General features: G+C 33.9%; 1 protein-coding gene across 3 annotated transcripts in view; it reads right to left on the reverse strand.

Annotated features, from left to right (window-relative positions):
- Positions 1 to 364: 364 nt before the first annotated feature.
- Positions 365 to 21,353, reverse strand: part of LOC149806619 (lethal(3)malignant brain tumor-like protein 3) — an 85,684-nt gene continuing 64,695 nt past the window's right edge. For all 3 annotated transcript variants that reach the window (XM_089955685.1, XM_089955668.1, XM_089955677.1), the window contains exons 16-20: positions 18,538 to 18,696; positions 12,299 to 12,487; positions 11,709 to 11,767; positions 8,340 to 8,566; positions 365 to 6,003 (exon numbers count right to left, since the gene is read on the reverse strand). In XM_089955685.1, the coding sequence (XP_089811811.1) occupies positions 5,875 to 6,003; positions 8,340 to 8,566; positions 11,709 to 11,767; positions 12,299 to 12,487; positions 18,538 to 18,696 (763 nt within the window). In that variant the 3' untranslated portion in view covers positions 365 to 5,874. The remainder of the gene's footprint in view (positions 6,004 to 8,339; positions 8,567 to 11,708; positions 11,768 to 12,298; positions 12,488 to 18,537; positions 18,697 to 21,353) is intronic.

Below are 21,353 nucleotides of genomic sequence, written 5' to 3' on the forward strand. Positions count from 1 at the left end.
TGATCTTTGGACCTTGAATTCATTTGGGTGTTTCTTTACCTAATGTGCAAACCATCCACTGAGTTTTTGTAACTGTTGATCATGGAGAACTCAAATTCTTGTGAAGAACCATTTTCACTCTTTTAGTCAGTGACCATGACATTTCACCTTCTGACCCTGAAATTGTTTTTCTTTACCACTGGTAACCATAGATGGTGGACAACTTGAATTAATGTGTAGAAACAGAATTGTTAACCTAATGACAGAAGGACAGGCATTATAACAAAAAGGCTTTGCCTGATATTGGGCATATAGAAAGAGGTAAAAACTGCATTTTCATTTCTTAATGTAGTGGAACATTTAACAAGTAAAGAGAAACACCATAGCCTTTTGAGTGCTTTATTAATTTTGCACCATGCCATTTTTAAAACAAGCTGTTTTGAAGCACATCATCAAAGCACAAAAATCTGATATCAAAATATCAACAAATATTGACAGTATTTTAAACAGACTGTGTACACATTTAAAAATAAAATCAGAGTGCCTCTAGCACTCAGATCACTTTACCTCTGTTTCAGACATACTTTACAATTCTTAACTGAATCAAAGCAACAATAAACATTCACTACCCACAAAGAAGTGTCCCCAAGTCTAATACATTAATTCATCCTATATCATACAGCCATGTACACATGACAAATTTTATATAACAGGCAGAAAGAATGATGTATGGATATTCTGAGGCTGTTAGGCTGACATGTTTTCATACACTGCATAAAACAAGTTCTTTTAGAATGATTTGGTACAAACATGAATGAAGTTTTGCATTCATAACATACCCTCTCTTGTGCACTTTCCATGCATTTCCAATTTGTTAATGAAACTCAAAACAAATTGGGATTGATAAAGTCTGACTCAGTGCATCTAAAAATATTGATACACACATGTTAGTTATATAAATGTGGTCTGAACATCTGTTTTGAATGCCTGATTTATCAGATATGATTTTGGGGGTATCTAGTAAATCATAGTGCCACATCTATATAATCTAATAAATTATGATGCCACATCCAGAGTGTAATCCTCAAATTGTACCATTCAAAAATGCTACATTAATTTTTTATCAGTTGGATAAACCAATTTATTTGACCTCAACTATGAGGTTCCTATTCAAGACTACACATGGAATGCAAGTAAGATTAAGGCAATAGGACTGTACTTCTAATTACAAAATACATCTAAACCTGTTTCACTGAAATTACATCTACTATATAATTATGTATCATTCCACTACAATGTGATTATTTACTTTTTTCATCTGGATGTTCTGATTTTTTACTCCTCCTAATTATAATATGAATAACTATTAGTCTATTTTACTAAATATGTATATTTACACAAATTTAAGCCTCATACTTTATACGCAAGGATCATGTTTACATAAATGCTTGAAGAATGTATATTTGGCAGGGTCCATACAATTAAAACAGATAAACTGTTTAAATTTTATATTCAACTGGATGGTAAATGTGTAAATCTTCTACTGTACCAATTTTGATGATGTTAATCACTTTAGGGCCAAATGTAAAATGCAGGATAAAGAACTCATTGAATAAAATGTCACAGCGATCTGAATAAGGGACTGTCCATTTAGTATGTATGCATGGAAGTGGGAGGGGTGTTAACCCAAATGCATATGCTTGTGTATGAGGGGGTCTACCGATAATGTACATATACATATGAAGTGGGGGTGGGGGTGGTGAAACCTCGAAAATAATTTGTCTAATACGTAACCTGTTTGGCTGTGGTTCAGTTGGTGTTTGAATTTTAGCAGACACTAGACAAACTTTTTAAAGTTACACAGCTTATTTCCTTGATGCAGCAAGACATTCAATGTCGTGGGACTATCTGTTTTATTAAACATGTTAATATTATTAATCCTTGTTTGTTTCTGCATGGATTAAAAATAGGCTGTTCTATAGAATGGGGTGGTGGTGGTGCATCAAGTGTACGTATGCAGGTGGGGTGTGTGTAAAAAAAAAGTATGCATGTGTACAGGGAGGGGTCAAGCTTTGCCAGATTTTTGCATACGTACTAAATGGATGGCCCTTAATAACAGGTACAACCAAAAGTGCATTGCCACACAACTGTACCACAAAAATAATTTGGAAAACCTAAACTCTTGCTGTTACAGGTATAAATTTATAAATTGATTTTTAAAAAGTTATCAAGGATTAGCTCCTGTATATCTTCATGATGTGATTCAGTAAATAAATTCTAATCTACTTCATCAACAAACATTATTTAACCTCAAATGTGTAGAACATTGTCCCATAATTCATTTTTACCTTCTATAATTCAAATATGGAACTTGTTACCTGAAGAGGAAACCATCCTACACTGCATAACTTCAAGCCTACCTGAACTGAGAAAAAAGAAGTCATTCCTTGCTACAATTATGTTGGTGATCACAGATTATGTATGCTAGGTTACAAACAATGTGTAGCAATTTAAAATTACAAATTAATTTCAAATAATGGATCTAATCATAAGCATTGTTCCTGCAGTGAAATAGAAAAAATGGCATAACGCTTTCATTCAGACTGTCCAAAATACTCGAATCTTAGAAATCACAAGTCTTTCTCTTACAAAGCTTTATAATTTGGCAACAGTGTTCTCTACAGAAAATAACATGCAGATATTTTTGTCTGTGCAATATTTATTAGGATGACTTAAAGATTTAAGTATCCGGAGTTATATCATGTTGGCGTGAATACATATAAATAGTGATTAAATAGTTCTATTAAGTTGCTATCATGTACTTTTGGATGGCCTTAAAAATCTCATCGATCTCAAAAGAGTGTAAGGGGTTCCTATTAACAGAAAATTTATCTATATGAGACAAAATTCTTGTTGTTCTATTTTCTGATCATATATTATTTTGCACAGTCAGAGAGAAAATGTTTTGTGGTTTTGGGTTCAGTGAATGAACACCTATAGTTCAATAACAAGCGGTTTTTAAAAGATCATCTCTTCATAAGCTGCAACCTAGCTAAGTACTGTGTAGATAATTTGTGCTGATCTCTCACAAGATTCAGTATAACAAAATGTTTTTCAAAATTTCCTTGTCATATATAACAATGGTACAACACCCACATAACCCATTGTATATTCTTCATGAAGTAGTTGTACTGGTCTTGTATCTCAGTTTTGGAGTAAATACTTCTGAATTTTTTTGTTCTTTAAAGCCCCATGCCCTCACTGCTTGCATACCTGATACACAAAACAAATGCAACAAGCCTATGGTTAGAACAATCAGAACACATTGGAACATCACTGGATTTACACTTTCTATTATTGACCATGACTTGTTACTTTGGAAGACGCCAATCTAGGTGCAATATACAAACAGTACTAAAGCTAGCCCGCTTTACAATAATATCAAAGCAAATATATAAAACCTAAAAAGTTATACTTATAAATGGCATATTTCACAAGAACATTTTAATGGAAAATGAAATCCTTTAAGAAGGAAATCTGATAAATTGTCTAAAAAGTTTCCAAAAAATATAAAAAGTAGTTGTGCTTATTTGGTAAAAGGACATGTTACACTGAAACATGGAGCTTTTTATTAAGTCACCATATAAATTGATGACTGTAAGAATTTAATTAGACCCAGAATATTTTCTTTGTTCCCTAATGATTATTATTACTTTATAATTATTGCTCTGTTTACATGTATATTGCAGACATGGAATCAATTATGAAGTCAGTCTACTATACACAATTTAGTAACTTCTTAAAATCTTGATTCTTTATACAAAAAAATTAATAAACAAAATGTCTATCCACATTGTTACCTTGGTTTTATTTTCCTTATAGATTCTACTTCTTCTTCTTGTCTGATTATAAGCTGAGAAGAAAATCTCCATGAAATTTTTATTGTGAAATTACTTTATAGTCTTAGAAATGTACTCCTTACTAAAAATTTGTTAGGTTATGTTTTAGACAGCTTATCCTTCTGAGTTGTAGAAATGAATTGCACAACTTGTGGATGTCTCAGTTTTAGTTTATGGTTTATGGACGTACATAAAGTAACTGTTAATGATACAAATATTGCTGCAACAAGTAATAACATTTATTAAAACACAATTATAAGCAACCACCCTTCCATGTTGCTCTGAAATGTATTTCAAATACTAGAGTATACAAATTTTGTATGTTGATAAATGCAAATGTGATTACTTTGGTGTACATCAATTTTTTTTTTGTACAGCTATTCTCATGTTATAGGCAGATTTAAGTCATTCTCACTATTGGAAAAAGTGATTTTACAGCTAATTGTACTAATTTAAAAATAAATGTCTACATTACGTGTTGTATCATTAGTACATTTAATAATTAGCCAGGTACTATTATGAAACAAACTTGCACATGTATTTTTGAAATTGAATTGTCCCGGTTCATTTCTATCTTTGATTTAATCTATTTTACAACTAACATAATCTGTTGTAGATATTAATGCTTCTTTTTCAAAATTATTGTGTGAAGAAACTGTAACATACTAACCAGATGTATATACCGTTGAATAAAATATAATAGTATCAAATTTAAATGCTGTCAAATAAATGACGGTTGTAAATGTGTAATAAGTTGTGTATGTGTAATTTAAAGTTTAATTTTTAACTTATAATAATGTGATTGTCCAAAAGGCTAATGTCAAAATGTTTCACTTAAATATAAGCTGATTACATTTTCTAAACTGATAAAATTTCTACAAATTTACAACCGAAGATGCAAAATTCAAACTGATTTAGCTAAAAACCTATTGATGTTATATGCAAATTTACTACAAACATTTACATACTAACTGCAACATAAAATACAGCATAATCTGTTATCACATTATGATATATCATTGCCTACACTGTTTACAGTGAATACATGTTATACATTGGTCAATACAATATAATTTGTAATCAATCACCCATTAAAAAAAAAACATTTAAAAATAAACTGCTCTAACCTTCTTTCTTCCAATTCCCTCTCCCACCCCGCAGTATGAATTCTTTGTGGAAATCAATTTTAAAATTCAAATTTCCAAACTTGTAAAATCAGTTATACAAACACCATCTTCCATCATATGAAACAAAATATACAATTTGTTGTATCTCTCTATATCCATAAAATGCACCCTCACCCCCAAGGATAATGACAAAAAGTTCATAGAAAAAAAAAAAAAAAAGGACAATACAAGCTCATAATAACAGTATTAAATATGAAAAATAAAATTATTACAAAATTCTCCTTACATGGATTTCTCATTTGGATCAACACATGAAAGCATACAACAAGATAATAACAGGGAAGAAGCAAAATTTCTTCTCATTAAATCTCTAAATATTGATCTTCAAAACATCACCATAAAATGCACCATCTTAGCTGATCAAGAAACAGATACTATTTCGTGACAAGTTCTGGAAGCAGACCCATGCCCAGGACTCTGCCTATCCAAATAATCTGTAACACCACTCTGGGAATACATTTCACATCTTTGACAATTGTCAACCCATGTAAACATAACTAGTATTTAGATCAACCAGCTTTTATTGTGTTCATTATAAAGTATTGCATTTTATTTTGTCTGCTGATGCTTATGCTACTTATCCGTAGATTTCTTCCCTCCTTTCTGAATGGAATGCTGTGATAAAATTATCTTTTCATTTCGATAAATGTCTTCTCCATTGTGGTACTTAGACTGTCACACTTCAAAAGAATTTTTAAACATTATGACGCTGTTGTAAATCTGGAGTGCAGGACTCAGTCTGAGAATGCGGTGATAAAATCATATATTTCATTTCGAAAAATGTCTTCTTCATTGTGGTACTTAGACTGTCACACTTCCAAAGAATTTTTAAACATTATGATACTGTTGTAAATCTTGAGTGCAGGACCCAGTCTGATATTCATGATTTTAACAATGTCTGTCTGTGTTAGTAAAAGGAATGCCTCTCCATCAATTTGCTGAAACAGAAATATCCATATATAATATTCATCAAGACAAAGTATGCATATATTTTTGAAAATCTCAAAGTTATGGTCTCATTGATACAGCTATAAACTTGTTCCTGATTAAAGAAGTACTTCAAATAGTTATTACATATTTAGCATTTATATTTATGTTGACAAAACTTCATGTAAGTAGCTTTCTAGACCCCCCGCATTGTTTGCTTGACTTGTGAACACTAATCTCGAAGCTAACTGCATTTGTTTAACTCCAGACTTAGTCCAGCCCAGGGCTTTACACTTGAACAGTAAAAGCTTTAGGTTTCTTTATCCTGTTATCAGTTGTAAATACTAATTAAGACTGACCTATATTAATTTGAACTAATATAGCAAAAATTGTAAATGAACAATGGTGTTATTTTCTTAGGAAATGCAGAACAATATTCACTGGTCAACTGAATGCATGATAATGATTATACCATAAAGAAATGTGTGCATGTTGACGTCTTCCTTGTTTTATTCTTTGTTATTTCTAAAATAAATCATTGTCCCATAATCTGAACAACCTTTAGCAGTGAGATTAACTTCAATATTTAACACTGAAATTTTATTTATAAAATCGGAAGACAATCTTTTGTTCCCTTTGAGCACAAATTGTACACAACACACTGAAGAAAAAAAATGGGAAGAATTGTTTGCATTATTGTTCAATAATAATAATATAAACACTAATTAACTTTTTAATCAGTTAAGTTTCTTTCAAATCTAAACTAAGCTGAAAGGGCAGTGATCAACCACTGAAAATTTGAAATGAATAGCCATAAATATAAACTCTAAACGTCTTTATTCCTATCAAGAAAGATGTCATAAGACAATTTTTCTTCAAGAAAACATCACATCTTGCCCAAATATTAGATCAAACTCATGTTCATTTTGGCACAAAACTTTGTACTTCTTCAAGAAATGGGTGTGAAAATTTTGTAAAATCCTATAAACCACTCAACAATCTTATTAAATCTAAATTTTATACACACAATCCCCTCCTCCAAATCATAATTAACTTTTCACACATTTGTTTTCGTACTTTGAAAATTGTTTTTAAAAAATTTCATGAATGAATATACAAATTTTCAGAAGCAATGCCACAATCATGTTATATTCAAATTCATACATGATCTTTGCCCAAAAATTATAATAAACATTTTATAAATTATTTCTTCTACTTTAAAAATGTAAATTTTTGGTGTGTACAAGAAAATATATGAAATTTCAGGTGCCTTACCATTATTATGTTATATCTGAAACTGTGTTATAATGAAGAATGTTACAGTGGGGTCACATTGCAACATGAAGACCTGGTATGAGACTATATGTGGTCAATAGGAAAATAGAAGGTTAGCATAAATCATGTGACATCATGAATTGCAACATTTTATCACTCAACATTTCCCAGCCAAGCCACCCACATAACCCCTTGCTACCCACATTTCAATAATTCCCACTTACTCAACCATGCCGCTCACATCTGAACATTTTTCAGCCATGCAACCCACATTTCCTCTTGGTATCCACATTTCAATATTTGTTAGCCATTAACCCTTGCTACCCACATTTCATCATTTCTGTTATGCCACCCAGTTGAATAAAGAGATCCTTTAGGTCATGAGTAGGATAAACTTATTGTATGGTTTCTTAGTTACCTTGTATGAAATGATACATAGTTAAAAACTGGTACACTTTCTATTGACTCTCCATCATTCTATACCATGTCATTAACAATCCATGTAATCTGCTAACATGTTGTTGTTATAGGGTTTAATGCCATTTTTCAGCACACGATAGGCTATACATGGCGGCCAGTATTAATGGTGGAGGAAGAAACCGGGAAATACCCAGAAAGAACCACCGACCCTTGAGAAGCTACTGGCAAGCTTTCTCACATACCCACATTAGCCGAATCCGAGACTCGAACCCACGCAGACAGAGGTGAGATGGCAGTGATCCGTAACAGAGAGTGCTTTAGACACTCGGCCACTCGAGGCCCCTCTGCTAACATAAGTGGAGGCATGGATAGTGAAGCTGCAACAAACTTGTTTTGCCTCTCTGCAGTAATAGGTTTGATTCCCAGTGCTGACATGAAGTGTTCTGTAATCTCCAATCCAAGGTCAATAGCATTCTTTTGGGTTTTCTAATTTCTCCAATTTCAAATAATTATCAGTGAGTACGAACTCATCCATCGATGGTGGTTGGCATTTTTGTCGCATAACTGATGTAAAATATAGTTAAAATGGACATTATTACCACCATGACTAGCCTTCTAAAAAAGGTCTTCATTGTGTACCCAAATAGCCTACCTCCTCTCTGAAAGCTTTAGCCTGCTCCTCACAGCCTAGAAGTGTCTTGACAAAGTTGGCAACCTGGTCTATGGTCCATGTGGCCACATCGTTGCCACGGATTTTATCTACACCTGGAAGAAGCTTGGTGTGTTGTTCCCAGCACAATGGTAGATCGCGCTGGGGCAGGGAGATAAAGGATGACTGGAACACTGACTGGTGAATACCATGGTGCAGAGAGTTGTTGTCTGAAAAGAAAATGATGAAACTAATTACCTTTTCCTTTTTTGGTGGATTATAAGCAGCATTGCTCAAGATGCATGAAATGCAAAAACTATGTTTCTGAAGGATATATCATACTATCTTTGAAATTTCTTTACTTGCAAATCACAACATTTTTGTGAGCATAAATACCAGGAAGTTGGTGAGGACACTAAATTTGTCCAAAATATTATACAGATTAAAATATATGATTCTGAACATGTTTTGTTAGGTGAAGATACTAATTTGCAGTATTTAGCTTGTTCAGAATTTTAGTCACATAAGGTGACATAAGAATGAGGCCATAAAACAATAATATGAAGTACGAAATAATTTTGAAAAAGTAATGAAAGCAGGGACAAGTATACAAAATGGAGGTGTTTTTTAAAATATTTTGCCCAAGCTATCAATTACAGTTTGTCATAATCCAAATTAAACTTTATGAAAACTGCTATCTCTTAGTACAATCACCATCATGATTATCTATACATCAACCTAAATAACATTTATTGCTGACGCAATAAATTTAATTTCAGTTAATATATAGCTATTATAATTATTCAAATAAGTCAATGATTAAGGTGACAGTACTAAATTTGTATAACTACATGTATTACTGATTCTGACTATGGGAATCTATACTTGACAAGGGGAATTATATTTTCAGTGAGCACTTGTGCCATGCGCCGTTGTCACATGATGTTACATGACATCAAGTGATATACTACATCTGCTACTGCATTCTACCTTGGAAACTGTCCTCTTCCTGTGTTGTCTTGTGGACCATGGTGACCTTGGCTTGGGCACCATAATCCACCAAGACAAAGAACAGTCCCCTCAAAAAATGGCAACAGAAGCAATGAAAAAAAACTATTCCCTCATAAAACGGAAATAGCAGACTATTTTTCTGCAAGAGATTATTCCCAAGTGATATGAGAACTAATGATGATAACAAGACTTATGTCAATTCAGCCAAAAGTATGTTACATGTTTATTCCTGTACAATGCCTACCAATGGCCCAAAAGCATACAGCCTGCATTATAAACACATCATGATGCAAAAGCAAATCTAGGTCAATCACCTTAACAGATGTGAGAGATGATATGACAGGAAATATGTAAACAGATGCAACTTTTCTGCAGCTATTATCTGGTCTAACATTAAAGAAAAACGGTTTTGATTCTCCTGAGAAAGTGTGCATTTGGCTATTTCTATGGTAGCTCTAAGCTAATAATTAAGTTCCTCCTGGCCAAGCATTCTTTACCAACAAGTTGCAGGGACCAAGTTCAAAATCCTAGGTTCACCTGTTATTCAGAGTTTACTTAAAACCCACTCATTTTATTCTGCTTGTCAAGATTTCCTTCATAAAATTAAACTCAAGAACTTCAAATCACCCACAGTCCAATGAATCTTTGAATTTGGTGCAACTAAGCATTCTCAAGTGGTTGAGTAAGTGAAATGAATAATGTAAAATACAGCTTTGACTTGTAACAATGGTACCATAAACTGGAGATCAAAATTACTTTGAAATATTTCAGAAACAACAATCAAATCATAAAAATAAACAGTGCTGCATAATGTGCAGATAAACACAAAACCATATGAACATGCACTTAAAAAATGTTGAAAGACAAACATTCAAAATGAGACAATTAGATAAAGATACTGTAGTATCATTTATTTGCATTGGGCTCAATTTTCATGCTTTTGTAAAAAAAAAAGGCATTTTCGTGGGTACTTAAATTCGTTGTTTTGCCTGTCAAAGTTTGCAAATATTACTAGATATTTAATTTCATGGTTTAACCTCTACAAATACCCAAAAATTAAGAATACTAAAGAATAAAACTGCTGATGCAAATGGCGTTTGCTTTAATGTTTAAAACAGTACTACAACCTGTAAGAGGACAAATCAAAAACATCTCAAGTTTAATACTTGCACAGTGTTTTTGACCAAGTGAATAACATCAGTGAAAAACACTGTGCCGACGCAGCCAACAACACTAAAACAATACTTCCATTTATATGAGCACAAATAAAACAGCTGTCATGATTAATCACTTTTGCCATGTTTTCGTTTGAGTGCTCAACATCAAAGGAAGCCGAAGCAGCCAACAACACTAGACCAATCGGTTATTAAAGTACATATGAATGATTTCTTACTTAAACCACTGTCCACCAAGTAGCACCATCAGTACTTTCTGACGATCATGGCATTAACAGTGGCTTAAAAGTGATAAAATTCAACTTATGGATAATTGCAGCTTAAGCAACAATGAGTGAAAGATCGAACCTAATTATTAGTGGTTTTGAGAAAGATGGACTTGTGTAATTCAGCAATTTGGGGATTATTTACCTGAGAAGCATTTGTGAGTACCATGGGACTTGACTGACACAATGTTGATACAGTGGCTTTGACCAAAAACATGTGATGTGTGAGCTTGAGCTTTAATACTCTGCTGTAATTAGTGTATATACATAGTGTTTCATTAATAATAGTGTTTCAAGAAATAGTTACAGTATTTTACAGGATTGTTGTTCTTTTGTATTAAAAATGCAAGGATAAAACGAAATGTACTTTCAGAAGGATTTAAATGTATCAACAACACTTGTACTTGACTGAATGATCAATCTGAATAAGTATTAAATTTAATTTTCATATACTGTTATTTTGCATATTTTTCTCTTTCATTTTCAGTATTATTATTGTTTGAATACCTTATGCTTTTTCTCTATTTCTCTATATCTTTACTTACTTCACTTAAAGATTTAAGGCAGTGAATGTAACATTACAGTTGGATACCTTATTGAATGTGTGCATTGAAACAATATAAAATGATTTATAATTCTTGTTTCAAGAGGTTCAAACAAAACATAAAACAAACATATGTAAAAGCTAATATTTAATTACCAGATTACAGTATTGACTTTGATTTATCAAATACTAGTAGCTGTGTTAATCTCTAGAAATGAAACTTTGTAAGAAAATGGGGGGGGGGGGGGCGGGGTCATCATCGTATGTGGCTCATTCTGCGTTGGGGATTTAAACTCGTGGATTGCGGCAACAATGAAAACCACGAAAATGGGTCCCCCACGAAAATTGATGATACTACAATAGTAAGGAAAAATACCTTTTTGTTCTTTCTCTTTTGGCTTTGGCATTCTATCTCCCATATTCAAATAGTAACTTCTGAAAGCATATTTTTAAGCTAAGTATTACCTGTAATATGTCCACTGATGATTGACAAAAATTTAATTCTTTCAAAACTTAATTTAAATTTGGGTTCATCTCCTTAACAAAAAAAACTATCTATAAATCTGAACAAAAATTATGTTCGATTAAAAAATGCCAAAGCATCATTTAATAATTAAGAGCTCCAGCATGATAATGTATCCGATTAAATTCTCATTTTATCAATATAGTTTTAAATGCCAAATGTTTAGTAAAAATTTATAATACTGTAAAGGTTGGCATCCCTGTCATGTTCTCTTAGTCAATGCAAATAATGAAAGTATCGTTGGTGTCCACATCACTACTGTAAGAGTAGAAGCAGAAAGATATGACACTAATAGGTTTTTGAAGGATCTGAACCTGAAGCTAATTAGATAAATAAATGTGAAAACATTTAAAGCTGAACATATATCTTCTATCATACAATACAAAGATTTTGAGGTACTTCTAGAAGAAGGAGGACTGAAATTTAGATCAATTGCATCTCACCTTGGTTTCCTGCCACGGGTAGATTTAGGTCTTGGTGGAGGTGGAACAATATCTCCATTGGTATAAGGTCCCTTTAGTTTCTGTGAGAAGGCTCTTTCTGCTGCTAGAGGGCAGCCTGAAATTTTGTGATGGGCTGTGAACTTCCCAGTCACATGACCTGATCCATCACATCCCTGAACAGGGCACTTTCTGTGGAAAAGTAAAGAAAATGATGTTCAAACACAGGTCGTGTGATGACAATACTGCAGCCATTCCTTTAGCTGTGGGTTGTGAATAGTTGAAAACCTGATTTTAATGCATAAAAAAATTGGGTCAGTGCTTATAAATGTAGGGCAGGGATCTATACATTCTAGTCTAATTGGGTCAACACTTTTGGTCCCCTTCATGGCCAGATTAAACAAGTTTACATTGTATTTCCTGCTTTATATAACTGTTTTTGACCATTTTTGTTCTCTTTAACTGCTAAGTGTTGAAACCATCTCTGATATCCTTTAGCAATATCATGATTTAAAATTTGGGTGCTACGGTGGACATACTGTGTATCAGCAATATCATGACTTACAATCTGGGTGCTGCAGTGGACATACTGGGTATCAGATTGACACTCTTTTCATCTAGGACAAAAGCAGACATCATTAGAAGTCTTTAGGTGAAAACTCCAGCAAGATTTTGAGAGGAAGATTTTCAAGACAGATGTTATCACAAAATACTGGATGCACAAATGGCAACATCTTCATTTAGGACCAACTAGGTATCATATGAAGTCTAATGGTGAATGGGGACCTTGGGTGGTCAAGTGGTCACCTTTACAGATCACTGACATCTCACCTTTGTCCATGTGGGTTCTAGCCTCAGCTTGGCCAATGTGTGTATTCGAGAAAGCTTGCCAGTAGCTCAAGTTGGTGGTTCTTCCCAAGGTCTTACCATCATACTCCACCATATATACAGGCCGCCATGTATAGCTTATCATGTGCTGAAAAATGGCATTAAATCTCACAAAACAAAAACTACTTATGAAAACCTTGATATACCATCCATTTGGAAGGAGCAGGGATAATAATATTTCCAAGATGGCCACCTTAGTAGCCATACTGAGGCTTAATCTTTTTTAACCAACTAGGCTCCAGAGAAACTCTTCTGATGAAAACCATATCAAAATGACATTCCATTTTAGAGCAGCAAAATCAAGATTTTCAAGATGGTCACTTACTGGATATAAGATAAGCACCATTTTAATTTATGTTAAACAAAACATGTTGATATGGCCATTCAGTCGGGTGAAATAGTGATAACAAGTTTTTCAAGATGACCACTGTGGCAGCCATTTCAGATATCAGATCAGCACCCTTTTCATGTATTACAAAACAAACATCATATGAAGTCTTCTGTTGAAAACACTATGTCAATATGACTTTCATTTCAGGTGGAGTAGTGAACACAAGGTTTCCATATTATACTTCAGTTCAGCACAATTTTCAATTAGGACCAACCAGACATCATGAGAAGTCCTTTCATAAAAGCTCCATGTCAATATGAATTTCAGTTCAGGAAGATTAGCATAATAATATTTTCAAAACAGCTGCTATGTATATATAGGATATAAGATTTTCTTTAAGACCAACAAAACATTAAGAGGAGTCTTTTAGTGAAAATCTCATGTTGATATTATCAACCATTAAGAAGAATTAGTGATAAGATGATTTTAATTATGTCCAATGTGTGGTGGCAATATTGGATGTCAGATCATAACATTTTCATTTAAGACCAACTGTACATCATAGAAGTCTTCTGGTGAAAACAATTTTTTTTCTAGCAAAATATGTTTCTTTAATAATACTTACCTGAAGAAACATAATTTACTATAAAATATTGTTTTTTTCTCCCCTCCAAAATGCTACCCAATCATAATACCTTAGAAATCTAGGTAAGAGGTAGAGGGAGTTACAACCCCCTACCAATGAGAGGCTTCTAGATAACCCAACAAGAGAACAGACTCCATCTGTCAGGTAGCAGCTTAAAAAGAGAAAAATATTTTATCTAGCAAATCCAGCCAGTCATATTAACAAATGCCAGAAGTCTAGACCAAGCTCTTGACGGAGGAGAGCAAAACTCTGGTGGCAACAAGCAAAAGACTTTGTCAATTGACACTTGGAAGGCAGAGTCTTTTCTTGTCAGTTAAATGTAGCAAAGATGATGGAGCTTGTGAGCATACTTTGTTGTCTATGTGAACATGGCAATGCAGATGCCTCCTCTGCAGCCTGAGATTAAATTTGAGAAGACTGCATAAAGTAGTGATCAATCATGCTCACAGAACATCCTGATTGTGATTGGATCACAATGCAGGTGTTCCCTTTGAATGACAAAGACATGAGAAGGCAGTGACTCCATATCCTGTACAATACTTGGGGCATTAAATTGGGTATCTGTGACTGAGCCATGAAGTGCCTTATGGTAGGAAGTAGGCAAACAGCACAAAGACCTTCTGTCTTTTGACTTAAATGGTAAGATATACAGTGGTAATGACATGTTGAGGTCAGAAATGTTGAAAGAGTGACATTTTGATGGAACAGTATAATTTTATTTCTTATGACACTGTGTCATTATTTGTGTTCAAACAGTTTAGGAGAAAGTTGATTCTCAGAGCCATCCATAAAGCTGAAACAAAGACCTTCCTTCTTTCGCTAACATTTAAGATCTATTGTGGAAGTGATCTGTTGTCAACTGAGACATAGCAGAGTCCAGTTTTGATGGAACAGTACCATTTAATCTAGCATGGGGATTATACTGTTATTTGTACTGAGACACGTTAGGGGATATTTGATCCATAAAACCACTTCATACAGCTGTGTGAGATAATATCTAAGAAGGCTTAATGTAATCTTGATCTCACTCCAATGTAGTCAATAAAGACCTTCCATTTTAGCTTAAAATGTATGACTGACTGGTGCTGAGATATGGTATCTTCAAGATGGTTGCTAAGTAAGGGTCCCTTTGATTGGCAAAGGTATGAGAACAAAGTGAAGCTGTATCCCTTGCATACTGAAGCACAAATCTGAGCATCATTTCCAGTGAGTGTTTTGTTGCACTATGCAGGTTAGGCTGATCCATTTGAGTACCTATACACTGTGGGTTTGGAAAACTGGACATAGATTGTTCATCTGGTGGCTGACAATGGATTATCAGGTGTGGTATAAACCCACTACAATCAGGGCCATATGGAAGCATCTGGTCATGGCGGAAAAGGGTCATCAGAGCAGACATGATATTGTCCAGTTCATTAAGTTGGGATAGGATATTTGATCCATCTAGATAGTCTATACATCTGAAGTGTGAGATAGAAAGTTAGGTAGTCTCACTCAATGGCAGGTGATAAAGGTGATTGGGTGATTGGGTGTTAAGCCCATGCAGTGAACAGACTACTAATTCTGTCAAGAAAGGTTTATCAAGGTAGGACAGTGAGGGCTGAATTAGAGCTGTTGATGACTGTGATAGCTTAGATCACTTTGTGGTTCATGAACCATGTGAAGTGTGATACCCACGGAAAAGCCAGTCATTGCCCACTGACATCAGCATGCAAAATGACGACTCGAGGTGAACTTCATACCTTACCCTTTAGTACCCCCAGTATTACAGCTAATTGACTTTCTGTCAATAGTATGCAAGTCTGACATGTATTCATAGATTGGCAACTGGAGCAAGCTAAACATGTAGAGTGGTTGCCGATCATGTGTTTCAAATTTTTTACAAAGCTTAGACTTGGTCTTTAATAGGCTAAATCTGTGAGACAAAATATAACAGACAATCTACACAGGTGTAGTGCAGCATACTAAATGCTTTAGGAACACAGGAGTGTATGAAACACAAGCGTGTCAGGGGGGTTTGTGAGTACAAAATCATACTGTTAGCATGCCATGCCATGCTTCAATTTGATTAAAATCAAATCTTAATTTCACACACAGGACAGAGGTGATCTATCTAGATTGTGCCATGTTATGGCAGGTATGTCAACACCTTGAAAATACATTTACACATTTCATCAGGGCGATCAAAGTTGAATTTTTTTGACAAGCCAGATGGGCACATCATTTAGAATACAGGACGGGCCTGATCTAAAATCAGAGGGGCCCTGGGTGTCAGGCTATCAGATTTTTTTAAAGACTGACACATTTAAATTAGCAAGGTAAGGAGATGCACTAATGACCCATGCAGGTATTGTCATGGGCATCCAAGTGTGTGAAGATGGCAAAGTGATGATACTAAAATTCTGAAACTTTGTTGTAGAAGACAGAAACAAAAGCTGGACATTTAACGATCAAGTATCCATTTTCCTCTGAAGAGAATACTTAGACATCTTCGAAATGTCTACCCAATAAAACCTTTATGTGGGACACCACAATAAAAAATGTGAAACAGGGCTTGATATTGAGAGATATATTAGCATAAATGAATCAACAAAATAAAATCTTTAAGAACATCACTAAATACTGGTAATGCAATTTTAGAATATATATTTATATATAATAAAACCCGCTTATTTATAATACATATATAAAAAAGTCCATCCAATTCATGCTAAGGGACCTGCATTAAAGACTTTTCAGGTCATTTCGGACCAACCTGATGTCAGAAGAAATATTTAGTGAAACCACCATGCTGATATGACAATCCATTCTTCAGAAGTTACCATAAAAAGATTTTCAAGATGGCTGATGGGATGAATCTGTGCATTACAGTGATCCTCTATGTAGTTCATGAGAAGCAGCAATAACAAACATGTGCCAATGGATGGATGGACAAAGATCAATAGACTATTCTATATGTTCTTCTGGTTTATGACCAGTTGAGCTAAAATTTAAACTTCTGAGTTTTTATTGCCACCAAATCCAGAAAATTCTTAGATATATCCACTGACAACAAGAGTACAGCAGACAGTACATTAAAAGTACTGCATGAGGTAAATTTAATTTTTATACCTTTTTATGTAAACCCACTTTTCATTAGTCAAGTATTGAAAGTTACAGTTCCTCTTTAAATGACAAACTATATCACTAAAGCTAGGCAATAATGACATGCAATACTAAATAATACACTCTGCTTATTATCATGACTCCCTCATCACAAAATCTGGTCAAGGTAAAAGACACAGAATTCAAGTACTTCTTTCAGTCTTGAGTACCTTGACCTTGGACTTATTGATACCCAAATCAATGCATACCTTCCCTGTCTAAAATGCAAACCAACAATAAATTTTGGGTGGTTTAAGGCATATGAACTGAGGTATTTTGGGAAAACTATTCCTTCTCCGAGTCCCTCTGACTTTAACCTTTGACCTTTTTAACATAAATTGAGGTCTTCATTGGCTCAAATGCAAGACCTATAAAAAATTTAGACAAGACATGTACAGAACTTAAGTAGTTCTGAGGAATTAATTTTTCCTTCTTCAACTTGATGTGACCTTGACTTTTGACCCCAAAATTATTAGGTGTTTCCTTCTCTCAAATTCAAGCCATTGTTTGGTTAAAGTAGGTGGCGAAATGATTTTTCTTATTGGAGTCAATGTGACCTTTACTTTTGACCCTAAAATAAATAGGTCTTTCTTATCTCAATGTATGTTGGTGTGCAAACCAAGTTATGATGTGGAAAGTTTTCCTTCTTCCTGTCCATATGAACTTTGACCTTTTCAGCCTAAAATCAATCAGTTTTTTCCTTGCCCATAATGCAAGTTATTTAAAATGTTTGGTAATGGTTGATGGTGGGAAACTTGAGTTATTGTGCAGACATGAATAGGGAACAGATAAATATATGGCCATGCAGATGGATGTAAAAATGGGCAGCATCGTTACATAATACACTCCACCATATGGTGGACATATAAAAATGTATTGAGAGAATGTCCTAAGTCTAGTAACAGTCCTTTAAATGCAGGCAATAGGGATGTGGGAACCGAAATTATTTCCAGCAACATGCATCATCTAAATCTTAGTCATGCTGAGCTGGCAAGAAAGTTCAAGACCTTTTTATGAGTGTGGAGAAAAGGAAACATGAACACTGCCACAAAGCAAAAAATTATTAAAGATTATTTCCACTGAACTAGGTGAAAAATGCAAATTATTGTGAACATTCTTGGGAAAATGTGACTATGTTTGGGAACAAAGATAGCTATATTCAGGGACGGAAACTTAAAGCCCCACAGGAGGGTCTCAAAACTTTGTATGGACAATTCTGGGAGAGTGACTCACTTGACTTCTGGAGATGCTGGAAAGTCCATTTGTTTGTTGGATTTGGGTGTGGTGGGGGAGAGATCAGGGGCAGTGTCATCAAATCTGAAAGCCCCCAGGCGATCCTGAAGTGTATTCTCCTTGTTCATGTTTAGCTGGGAGTATGGACAGCCAAAGGCACTGAAATAGTGAAGTACAGAATTGAACCATGTCTTACGCAGCTGTGATCTATATAGACTTAGATCTTTCATCTCCTAATGTGCTAGCAGATCAGTGTCCTTTTGAAATCATGCATAAAATGGATTCTGACCTACTACCACATTATGAAGCAGTGATTCTAGCCTGAACTATTCAAAACTGAGAATGAGTTACATATTAGCAAGTACAGAATTTGTAAACGACAGTCATTTAGTGTGGAACTAGTACATAGCTGCCAACCCCAGAGTATAAAAATACTGACTTATTATGACAAATATTGATTTTTAAAACTTTAATACATATGTAACTGCCATATTTACTGTACATGTTGGGACACCATAAATTAATTTTTACAGTTAATTTTGTGTGCACTGTATGTTCTAGGGCAAATTGTTTTTTCCTTCAAGTCACCTTTTAAATCATTCGAAAATTATGTCAGAAAATGCACTCCAACTGAAATTTTATTTTAAAAAAATATAAAACTTTGTCCTGGAGATAAAACTCTTCAATCCATTGGATAATCATCTCATCAACCCAACCCTCCTGTACACAGCGATCCATTCTTTTAGTGCATGGATATGTTTTAGCTCTCTCACGCTGTGAAAAATTATCGTTGGAGGCAACACATCTCCAGAAGCGGAAACTACAAGAACTAAAGTCAGATTTTAAAAAATATGCACCAGTCACGTTAATTCACACACTTTTAACCCCCATATTATCGACAGTCCGTCCAGGAATGAGATAAAAAGTACACTGGAATTTAATCCATGTTAATCATATTATCTGCAAATTCATCTTCTCTTCTAGCCTTCATGACTTCATCAATAGATTTTCTTCAAATCTTCTGGTTGATGCTGGGTCATTGATGTCCTATGCATGAAGCAATATATTGTGTTACTTTAAAAACTGTATTGTTTATATTTTTCAAAATTCCCATGGAAACCAGTGAAAAGAAAACAAAGTTAGCTCCCTTATGTCAGCCAAATATGTATGTATGTATGTGTCTATATATATATATATATATATATATATATATATATATATATATATATATATATAAATATATATATATAATCTGCACACTTAACAGAATTTAAAGTTGGCTTTCAAGGTCGGCTTGTTTTATAATAAAATATCCTTTTATGGCAGGATTCTGTCAAAGTTGGTCAAATTCTGCTGAGTGATTTATGGTGATAAAGTTGTTTAAATGTTTAATTTTTTTTAGAATGGTGGCCATATTTGATGGCAGACTGGCATTGTTTGTATAAATTTGAATGGCCCTTAAACTAGTCAAATTTGGTCTCTTGATATGTTTCTAAGAAGTTGTTAAATGCTTGTCTAGTTTTAGTATTTAGTGTTTGCCATATTTGATTGTAGACTGGCATAAATTATAAAAACTACAGAGCCCTTTATGCCAGCATGTTTTCTGTCTAATTTGGTCAAATTCTTATGATTGGTTTTTAGAAGAAATCTTTTATAGGTTTCTAAAGTTTTAGTAATAGTGGTTATATTTGATGATGGATTGGCATAATTTGTCTAAAATTGAAAAGTCCCTACACCAAGATGCTTTCTGTTGAATTTTGTTGAGTGGATTTTGAGCAGTCACTGTTAAGTTTTTCAATTCTTAATAATGTTGGTCATATCTGATGGTGAAAGGGCACCATTTGTATAAAACTGAAAAGTCCCTATACCAAGATGCTTTCTGTTAAATTTTGTTGAGTAGATTTTGAGAAGTCATTGCTAAGTATTTCAATTCTTAGTAATGTTGGTCATATCTGATGGTGAAGGGGCACCATTTGTATAAAATTAAATGCACTTCATATCAATGCTAAGTTGGTCAAAGTTTGCCGAGCAATGTCTGAGAAGAAGTCACATGAATGTTTTTCACCTATTTTGGTAACAGTGATCAAAGTTCTTGGTGAACTGATATAACTTGCACAAAATTATAAGACCTTCTCATCTCAAAGTCATATGTTAAATTTTGTTAAATTCCGTTGAGTATTTCATGAACGAAGTAATTTGATTTTCCTAATTTTAGTACTGGCAGTCAAATTTTATAGTGGTCATTTTCAGCAATATTAGCCACTGTAAATAGTGGATTAGAATCATTTCTTCAAATCTGCAAGCCTTGCATATCAGGATCCTAAAATCCTACCAATGTTGGGCTAATTTGTCTTGTGTATCCTGAGAAATTACTTAAAGTATTTTTTCTATTTTAATTAATGGCAGCCATTTTTTTAATGATAGCATTTATATAAACAAGAGAGACCTGGATGTTTTCTGTCATATATGGTGAAATTCTAAGAGAATATTTTGAGAACTGGTCATTCGAATGTTAACAACGCCCATCTTTGATGGTGAACTGGTATCACTTGGTTTTTGAGAAAATGCCTAAATACAACAGTTGTTGATGGATGATTAACACAGGGTCATACCTTAAGCTTGCCATGTGAACTGAACAAAGCAGGTAGGGTCAGAAGAAACTTGTGTTCAGGGAACAGTTCAGCAGATAAGCACTTTTAAACAAGTGACGAATGTTAGGAAAATCTTGCTTACCATCATATGAACAATTGAAGAATGTAACAAATGATGATGGCAGCTACATTACATTCATTCAACATAATGTGCATTCTCTAAAG

This window comes from Sinohyriopsis cumingii, chromosome 1 (genome assembly GCF_028554795.1).
Source record: "Sinohyriopsis cumingii isolate HCF-2022 chromosome 1, ASM2855479v2, whole genome shotgun sequence".
NCBI classification, from domain to species: domain Eukaryota; kingdom Metazoa; phylum Mollusca; class Bivalvia; order Unionida; family Unionidae; genus Sinohyriopsis; species Sinohyriopsis cumingii.